At 42.1% G+C, this 10278-nt stretch overlaps 1 protein-coding gene and 1 non-coding gene across 2 annotated transcripts; both read right to left on the bottom strand.

Moving 5' to 3' along the window:
* Window positions 1-317: 317 nt before the first annotated feature.
* Window positions 318-9446, bottom strand: LOC140332351 (uncharacterized). Its single transcript, XM_072413624.1, has 7 exons — window positions 9281-9446; window positions 6759-6947; window positions 4809-4898; window positions 3478-3897; window positions 2481-2626; window positions 2270-2367; window positions 318-662 (listed from the first exon to the last, which is right to left on the bottom strand). Exons 2-7 carry the CDS (start codon window positions 6865-6867, stop codon window positions 485-487), a joined length of 1041 nt encoding a protein of 346 aa, XP_072269725.1. The 5' UTR covers window positions 6868-6947; window positions 9281-9446; the 3' UTR covers window positions 318-484.
* TRNAP-UGG (transfer RNA proline (anticodon UGG)) lies at window positions 7344-7415 on the bottom strand. Its single transcript has one exon. It is a non-coding gene; the product is annotated as a tRNA-Pro (tRNA).
* Window positions 9447-10278: the final 832 nt, after the last annotated feature.

Below are 10278 nucleotides of genomic sequence, written 5' to 3' on the forward strand. Positions count from 1 at the left end.
GTAGTGGCCTTGGGTAAACTGCGTATTCTGACATTATTTCGCCTATTGCGATTTTCCGAATCATCCAAAGAATAAGTAGTGGAGTGAAGTTGGCGGGTATGAGTGGCCACTTGGTCCTCCAACTTAGACATTCTGAGAGATAAAGACGTTTCCACTTCTAAGGATGATACAATGACTGGCAATGTTTGGGAGAAAAAACCTGCAATGTCACTGCTAGCGGTTCCACACTGTCCGTGTTGTGTAGTAGGCGGGATCCCCCTCTCATTGTGCCCATTCTTCTGTGTTTTCGTTGGCATTATGAGGAGAAATAGCCTGAGGAAAAAGCACTCTGTGGAGCTCTGTCTCGCGTCTCTACCAAGCCATGACCCCCGAGGTTCTGCTTTTAAAATAAAATCTAATTGTATGAAAACCTTGTGTCAGCGTTTCTCTGTGGGATACAGCTGGGTAGGGAATATGACTTTTATATAAAGGTTTCTTTTATTGTTTAAGTTGATTGTCTATAACAATAAAACTTTGCCCTGAACAAGTTGAATTCCAGACCGCTAGAGGCAGATTGAAATGAAGTGAGTACAATATTCTTCTCACAGATCCATCTGTTATTATCCATGCAGGAAACATTCTTCAGATTTCCACCAGTCATCTTCCAACAGCTGCCCGTCCCTCTGTAAGATAATAACCTTGTGAATGGATATACAAAGGTAAAGGTACAATGAAAGGGGGCCTCCATAATTTCTGGGTCTCAATAGGTTGGAGATAACCAAATATTATTCCTTTTAGAAGAAGGAAAACGATGACAACAACTGTGCCAGATAGGCATTACCATTTATTGGAGGTAGCGGTTGGCTAAGGGTTAGGCCCAGGTGATCAGTAAAAGGGGTAAAACCTAATGAGGATTTGGTTAAAAGTCATTGGGCTTTCAGGGAAGGATTGGGACCAAGTGATGTTATAGTTGGGTGGTTGAGTCCTGGAGGGGTTGTGGTCGCAGTTTTATTCGGAGTCAGGTGGGGGTTATGGTTTAGTGCTTGGTGAGGGTAATATTAGGTGTTAGGATCAGGTAAAGGTTAGCTTCAGATGATGAGGTAAAGGATGATGGTGGTTTGGCAAATAATTAGAGTGAGGTAGATACAGTTAGAGATAGGTAGAAGAGTTATGATTAAATGTTTAGGAAGCTTATATGTATGTGTAGGGTCAGGAGGAATGGTTACAGTCCCATTGGGGGTCTGGTAGGGGTTTTAGTTGTGGGTATTATTAGATTTTGGAGTCATGAGATTAAAAAAGGGGGTTGAAGGCTTGGCAAAAGGTTAGGTGTGTGGTAGACACAGGATAATCTGGTGGAATTATAGTTAAATGTAAGGTAAGTGAGTCAGGTATGGTTACAATCTCATTGAGAATCAGGTGGGGTCCCTTGTTAGCTATAGTCAGGTATTAGGTTTAGGAGGGTGTTATGGTTTAGTCAGAAAGGGTCATGGGGGTCAGGTGAGGGTTATGGTTTAGTGTTTGATGGGGCTATTACTAGGTGTTTGGGTTAGGGTCAGGTGATGGGGTAGATAAGGTAGAATCTGATAGATTTATTGTAAAAGTTTAGGGGTTTATAGGTATACCTCGTATGTAAGGGTCAGGATAAAGTTATGGTTGGAGAAAGAAATGATGGAGTAGGAAAGGGTTTGATTGCAGTCCCCATTGGGGATGAGGTGGGGGTTATGGTTAAGTGTTTGGTAGAGTCAAAATCAGATGTTAGGGTCATGAAGGCGCTATAGTTGGGTGTTATGGTCGGGAGGAAGGTTAACGTTGCCTGTTAGGGTCCAGTCACAGAGTTACAGTGTAGGAATTAGACAAGGGTTATGGTTAAGTGTTCGTAGGTGAAGATTTTGGTCAGGTGTCATAGGTCAAGGTTAGAGTTTTGTAGGGCTCAGGCAGCAGCTGTTAAGAGTTTGGGTCATGTGAGGTGGTAATAATTCAGTAAAAGGTAGGGGTTTTGATAAAGTTTTAAGGGTCTGGAGGGGAGAACAGGTCAGAGGGTCTGGTGGGGGTCATACGCTTGGATTGGGTTTTGGTTAAAAGTACAGCTGATGTCCTAGATTAAGCATAGAAAATGAGTTTGTGGTCAGGGGGACCTTTGTGAAAAATGTAACTTTCACACTAAGAAGGCCCACAGTGAATCTTCCAGCTCTCTACTCTTGAACTATATTGAATAACAGCAGACTTATTTATCATTTGTAGGAAGGGCTGACATGTTGGAATTCAATGGTAAAGCAATGGTGGTACTTACGTAGATTTGTAGCCACTGGGCCATTCCCATTGAACGGGCCACATCCATGTCAATTCCTTCCCTACCCAGAATCCTCCCTGTTTTTCAGCCAGGAAATCCTAAACAAAAGGACAGCATTAATTTCTAACATTGAAGGTCAAGTGAGGTACAAGTATTCCCAGAAATACTAATAAATCAATGGCTTCTACCACTTCCACCACCTGAACCTTACCTGCAGGGCTGTGTCGTTCCACGGCACAATAATTAGGTTGGAGCGTTTCTCTTTACAATATCTGTCACTGTCTTCCCACGTTCTTTGCTCTTCAGAAATCCACAGGCAGGTCTTCCCGAAGAGGAACCATCCATTGGGGCAAAAAGCTGAAATCAGAAGGCAGAAAGCTGCAGTCAGTGGGGCTCGGAATTGGGCAAGGACAATGGTTTCAGGTGGTGAATTGCAGGACATACCAATGAACATTGGGGGGGGGGGGTGTTACTGGTCTCATATGTTGAGTCTCTAAATTGGGGTGATTTTATATAAGAAGGTGTGGAGACAACAAGAAAATCTGTCATGTGACACTGAACTTTAGGGTTTTACCTTAAAAAACGCAGCAAGGAAAGTGAGAATGCAGTGGTGGCAAAGAAAAGACGAGAACTTCAGAGATTTCACCATTAGAGTGAACACTGGAATGAAAATCCTGAAGTGGCAGCCGGCCCAGAATATAAAGATTAAACCAAAAAGAAGCAAATTAAGGGGTGAAGAAGACAGTGCTGGACACCATGGACTGGTATTTAAAGCTGCTGACTTCAGATTGAATAGCCAGGTGGGAGGGACTCTTTAACTAATTAGGGATTCAATAAGGCTGAGATTCATTGTTGGGTTACAAAAATAATTCAGTCATTTTGAATCTCGAGCAAATTAGTAATTAGACCCATAGAAAGGTGATAATGGAAAAAGGATATGAAATCTCCTTTTTTTGCTGTATTCAAGCTATCAAAACATAAAATTGTCATCAAGATTTTTTTGATATCAGTTATATCAGTAAATATAATTTTTTTTATATCAGTAAATACAATGTTTTGATATCATTATTTTTCTAGATATCAGTAAATATATATACCATATATAAGTAAAATATAGTTAGAAAAACCTTGTGGAATAGCTACATGGTTTTTATTTATTTCACCTGGGACATGTTTCTGCAGATTTACTTATGGTTATCCCCCAATACCTTTCTCCCACTGGTCCATCTTCAGTCTTGTGTCCTTCATCCTCTCTTCCATGGCCAGTCTTTCGGTTGTGGCCTTCTGTTCTTCATTTTGGTAGTATGTTAGAGAGTTTTTTAGGTCTGTAATTGCTTGCAGTGCCTTTTCCAGTTCCAGCTGGGTCTCGTTAAGCTTGGAATTAGTGGTCATCGGCCCTCCAGTTACAGATGGTGGATTATCTTCTCTTCTTCCCAAACTCATCGTCATATTGAAATTGCCCCACACTGTCTGCCCTGCAGAGGTCCTCCCCAGCCCAGACTCAGTCACCAGCTCCGACCTCAGTGGTGCCAAATTGTCTTCCCCACTTCTGTGTGACTTGGTCGCATTGCCGTTCAGTTTGTGGTAAACGGCCTCTGGTCGTTTGAGACTGCTGGAATCTGGAATATCTGGAACATGTAAGAGAGAGAGGTCATTCAAGAAATGTTCTATACGGTCAAAGCTTTGTGGCCCTCTGCTTGCCACAGCTACTAGGGAATTACAGAATTAAGCCAAGAAATTCTATCAAAAAACAAATAAACAAAACCGTAAACTCTATACAAAAACCCTAACCAAGTATTATCTAATGCACTCACACTGGGAGGAGTCCTCCCTCATTCCCTAAGGATTATTACCTGGATTAAGGAAAAAAGCTAATAGCCAGTTATATCCGGTACATATGTGGCCAATTTTGTGGACAATGGGCATATATGTGGATTCCCCTCCCAATGATGAGTTAATTCTCCATCATACACAGATATTGTACACAATTATGGCTCTTCCAGCCTGGTTGTCACAGTTTGGTGAAGACCCTTTTCTGCCCCCACATGACTGTACCCCGGGTTATAAAGCCCCTCCATAAAGACATGGGGTCACCAGTTGGGTGTGGAGAAACTTTAGTGTCCTGTACAAAGCCCTGACCTCAACCCTACTGAACACCTTTGGGATGAATTGGAATCTCGATTGTAGGACAAATCTTCCCACTCAGTATGAAATTTTAAGTGGAAACCATGGTGAGATCAAAAAGGAACCTCATCCTCAATGATTATAATTCACAACAGACATTGATTGGTTTTAAATATTTGTTCAGTAGGCTCATATAGTTGGAATGCCCAGGTACCCAAAGACTTTTTTTATGTTGTGTAATAAATAATTGCAAATGCAAAATTTGGAACTATTTTTTTATTCTATTTTTTATATAAAATACAAATGTATTACACAATGCTTTATGGAGAGCTATTTATACAAACTGACAAACCTATTCATATTATGGCACAAGAGGAGAAGAATACTCTGATGGAAACATTCTCCGAATACTCACATTTCACAATCAGGACAATGAGAGTGGCAGACAAAAGAAGACATAGCAGCAGGCAAATCAGAAAAAGATGCAGAAACCACTTCTGGAGGCCTGGAACACAGAAATGCCAATACTACAGAATATGATGGTGAAGTCACATGTTATACATGATTATAAAATGTACCATTTAGAAAGACAATGATCCAGCTTCCAACACCCCAATACCGGGGGCTGGATGCCTTATCTGTGTACTGCTTTCACCAGGACTTGTGGCTGCTTTGAGTAATGCACCACAAAGATGAACCTTTCCCATATCACTTCCTCTTCTAGCTCCTCCCACACCACACACACCAATCCAGAGGGATAGGAAGGCCGGCCTCTGCAGAGCCCACCTCACACATCCTACCATGTGATTAGGTCTAGGCTTCCTCTCCCTCCCTGTTCAATGGATTTCTTGATGTCTGAATCCTTTAAAAGATGAAGTACAGGCAAATTGAATAAAATCCAACATCATATCCAGCCGAGTCTATAATAAAAACCCTTTAATTTATATTTACAGCTGGCACAAGTCCTGAGTGTAGGTGCCAACTGATCCCCATCCTTCATGGGTGAACACTGATCTCCCATCCCCCATGGGTGAACAATTATCTTCCATTCACTATCGGTGATCACTTATCTCTCATCCACCATGGGTGAATACTCATCTCGTATCCAATATGGGTGTTCACTCATCTTCTATCTACAATGGGTGTACACTCATCTCCCATCCCCCATGGGTGAACACTCATCTCCCATCCACCATCGGAACATTCATTTTGGATGAGTGTACACTTATCTACAATACACCATGGATGAACACTCATCTCCCATCCACCATGGTTGAACACTCATCTTCTGTCCACCATGGGCGTTCACTCATCTCCCAGCCACTATGGGTGTTCACTCATCTCCTATCCAGGCGAATTGAATAAAATACAACATCATATCCAGCCAAGTCTATAATAAAAGCCCATTAATTTATATTTACAGCTAGCACAAGTCCTGAGTGTAGGTGCAAACTGATCCCCATCCATCATGGGTGAACACTGATCTCCCATCCACCATGGGTGAATAATCATCCTCTATCCACTATGGGTAAACACTTATCTCCCTTCCCATCTACAATGGGTGAACACTCATCTCCCATCCGCCATGTATGTTTACTTATCCCTAGTCCACAATGGATGTTCACTTATCTCCCATTCTCCATAGCTGAACACTCTTCTCCCATCCACTATGGGTGTTCACTCATCTTCTTTTCACCACAGATGTTCACTTATTTCCCTTGGACTATAGGTGTCCACTCATTTTTATTCCTCCATTTGTGCCATGAGAGCAGTGGGGATGAGTAGTTAGCAACCAGTAGACACCCAGACAGAGAAAAGAGCTTTCTGTGAGAGGCCACAGAGCCAGACTAATGCATTGCGTTGTATTATGTGTATGGGCCCATATATCCCCAATGATTCCGGTCTGTGTGGCTCATAAGAATGTCTCACTCTTTGATTTCAGTATAATTAGCCAATTGGCTTTTCTTTGGGGGGAAATTCTACAAAAGTGATAACTTGGAAAACAAATGAATCATTTGTGGTAAAAGAGGAACCGATGCTGAAAGTTCTCTTCTATTTCTGAAGGAACCTTGTTGTAAATATTTCGGTTCTCTGACCGCATCTCGCTCGTCTCGCCACATAAAGCTATTATTAAAGTATTGCATCTGCTGAGAAGGAAACACAGGAAACAGATAACCAGTGTGACAGATGGGCTGTGCTGGATACATTAATCACGCTCACTCACTGTACTGTATCTATGGAGAAGCCATGGTTGGTATTACTCTTTACTGCTTTCCTTATCTGGAATAATGTGTAATAATGAAAAACATTACAAACAACACTAATGAAAACATTCCATGTACTTGGAGTGCTTTAAAAACCTCACCAGTCATCCTATTGATCCCACTTCCCATAGCAGGAGATGGATCATTTCTTCTGGGGGGCTCTGGACCCTCCGTGTTCTCATACATTATGTCCTGGCTGCCTCTTCTCATCGTGGGAGCTGAATTGATCCTTCCAAGGGGCTCTGATTACCAACAGCAACTTCTTTCTACAATGCAACCTGCAGATATTGCTGGAAGAAGAGGAAATTTTACTGTATTGGACACCAGCAAAATCCCATTTATCATCAGCTTGCCATTTTAATGCCAAATTCACCTATTTCTCAGGTTTATAAGCATTGAATTGACCATTGATTAAGCATATCAGCTTGTAAAAGTCCCCATGAGAATTTGTCCCCAATTTCTTACGGGGCAAACTTTAGGAAAGTAAATCTGTTGGTGGCACCTTTGAAATAGTAAAGAGAATTCTTTAAAAGGAGTCCAAATTGGGAGCCTACACAGCCAAAGGTGAATTATTCAAACAAGACCAAAGAGAAGAAGCCTTTTTTGCCCTTTCTCTCCAATAAGCTTAACAAACTCTGCAAGGGACTCGTTAAGGAAACACATGTGAAAAGCGAACGTTAAATCATGGGCTCGTCCGGGAATTGAACCAGGGACCTCTCGCACCCAAAGCGAGAATCATACCCCTAGACCAACGAGCCTTGGCTGCCATTGGGATAGGAAATGAGCTATGAATAGCTTTGTTCTACCAAAACAACGAGATGTTAGGAGTTCAACTCTTATTAATTAGATGCTCCGATAAATCTTCCATCAAGCCTATTGATTGTGACGAGGCTGCTCCCCTGGGGCAGAATTTCCTATATTAGACATTCACAAAGAAAAATCAGGTTTGGAGATCACAAACAGAGCAACACTTAACAGGTGGAAGAGTTAAAGGCAATGTTTATAAATTATACTAGGTCACATGCACCAGGTACTTGGTTTATGGGGGCCAATACATTCCCCTTCTGTAAGTAACAAAAGGGACACAGAGACCACTATAATAAATTCAGTCCCCTCACTTTGCATGTATAATGTGTATAACTCACCATATAGTAAGTATATGGTATGAACTATTGGAATTGATTTGGATTCTCCACCTCTTGGCTTGCGGCTGAGTAGGTTTCAGAGTACATGGCGCACCTTATATCTCCAGGGATGAGTACAGGAGGGGTTTTGGGATTCCCAGGCTTATTAGGAAGCAAGTGTTGGCTGATCAGGGGAGCGGTGAAGATGGTGCTCATACCTTGAAGATTGGAGTGCACCTACTCAGCACATGTTTTTGATTTGCCTGGAGAGTCTGATGGTTAGCATCACCTAGCTCTTACCCCGGGGGTATTTAGCCTTGGAATATGAAAGGCTGTGTGCCCATGTCTGGCTGCTGATAAGCCCCGAATGTGATCAGTTGGATGGATGAAGCCACATACTGGTTATTGGGAAAGTTGTGGAGATGCTCCGGTGTTCAAATTTTTTCTATTGTGCTGCAACAAGCTGTTTTAGGTGACTGCTTTGAATTGTAAGAACATGGGGAGTGATCCCTATACCCAGAAATATATGGGCAAAGGTTGCTGGCATCAGTAGAAGGGTGCAGGGAGCTCGGCAGAGGTAAGTCTCCCTGCAGCGTCTTGCTCATATCATTAGCTATGTTGGTTAGCTACTAGGAAGTGAAAATCCAGATAAAATCAATAAAAACTAAACTTTTCATTTGTTGTTATTCACAGAAACCCCTAAAACGTTCCTTGGGTCAAGCGCTGTTATCACATATCATGAAGTATTTGTTGTAGAACGTGGTATCTGATAGACCGGCTCCCTACAAATTCCTTGTCCTTCACCTTCCTGGGTATATTTCTAAGGTCGGAGTCACATTTAGGATCTTTGCCCATGAAGATGGGATCACTCACCTGTTTGTGTCACCTCCCCAGTGCCAAAATTATTATTACACAATATTAATATGGCGCCATCATATTACACAGTGCTGTACAAAGTCCCTAGTCATGGCACTAACTGTCCCTCAGCTCACAATATAATGTCCCCCCCCAATAGTCAAATGTTGCCTAAGGACAATTCTTTTTTTTTTTTGGGAGTGGCAAATAACCTAACTGCATGTTTTGGGAGAAAACCCACACAGACATGCTGAGAACACGCAAACTCCATGCAGATAGTGTCCTGGCTGAGATTTGAGTCTAGGACCCAGCACTGCAATGGTGGAGTGCTAACCACTGAGCCACCGTGCTGCCCATGCTGCAGAAGTCACCAGTGAGAGGACATCTTCTTCATCCAGCTGCCAAGGAAGAAACCCCCCGCTTTGTCAATCCAGTAACGGGGGGGGGGGGGGGGTGACGGGCCCAGAGAAGATTTTTTCCTTAAACTTCATCAACATTATTATAAGTATAATAATAACACTAAACAATATTTATATAGCTCCAACATATTACGTAGCGCTGTACATTAAACAGAGGTTGGAAATGACAGATGCAGACAGTGACACAGGGGAATAATATGCAGTAATTGTATATATCATATTTACCACAATCTCTGGTGTCCATCAAATCTCAGGTGGTCACAGCGTCACGTATATCAGGCCGAAGGACAATGTGCGCTATTCTGATTTATATATAGTATAAGTATAGTATATAGTATTCTGATTTATAGTATTAGGGAAGAATGAGAAGGGACAATGAAGTGAGGAGGGGAAATACACGCTGATGATTTCTCTCTATATAAATCTATGACAATACGGATTATTGTATCTCCAGCTGCACTTCTGCAACTGACACGTCACTGCGACTCTGTTCTTTATGATCCCACAATAGACACAGAAAACCCACACAGTGCTACTCTCTGGAATAACAGGCCAAGAATTTGGTAACTTGGATTTTGGTTGAATATAACGCTATACGGGCAGACAAGTGGGTTCCCCTCAAATAATGGAGTGTTTCCAATAAAGGGTTCTGGTATTCCTCCATCATACAAAGACATTGTAGGCAATCATGCTCCAGCCTTGTGGTCACCATTTGGACCCTTTTCTCTTACCCCATGACCATGCCCTGGGGTACAAAGCCAGCTCCATATAGATATAGTGGTGATAAGTTAGTATAGGGTCCGTAAAATTCCATCCAAGCAATTAGTATTGTTTAGAATTAGATATAGTGAGGCTGATTCATCAAGCAGAATCGGATGATCGCTCGTGCATTCATATTCGCGATCCGAAATCGTACCCCGTCGCGCTATTCAGCAACTGAAAAAGCTCGCGCACGGAGCCGCACATCTCCGGCAGCTTTTCACTGGCGATCTTGTATTAAAAGTCACTGTTCCCCTAAAAAATCATTCTTTCTAATGGCACACATATTACCCTTAGCCCTAAAAAAAATGTTTGCGCTGTTCAAATGTTTAAACCATTTATGTGCGCCAAGAAAAACGCATATTTTATAATCACTAATTTCTTTCCTGTTTGCCAAGAGTTAACCGAGTTCAACTCCTCTCCATAGGCGCCTATGTAAAAGCTTCCGATGCCCTGTCGGATGC

The sequence above is a fragment of the Pyxicephalus adspersus genome, chromosome 6, assembly GCF_032062135.1.
Source record: "Pyxicephalus adspersus chromosome 6, UCB_Pads_2.0, whole genome shotgun sequence".
NCBI classification, from domain to species: domain Eukaryota; kingdom Metazoa; phylum Chordata; class Amphibia; order Anura; family Pyxicephalidae; genus Pyxicephalus; species Pyxicephalus adspersus.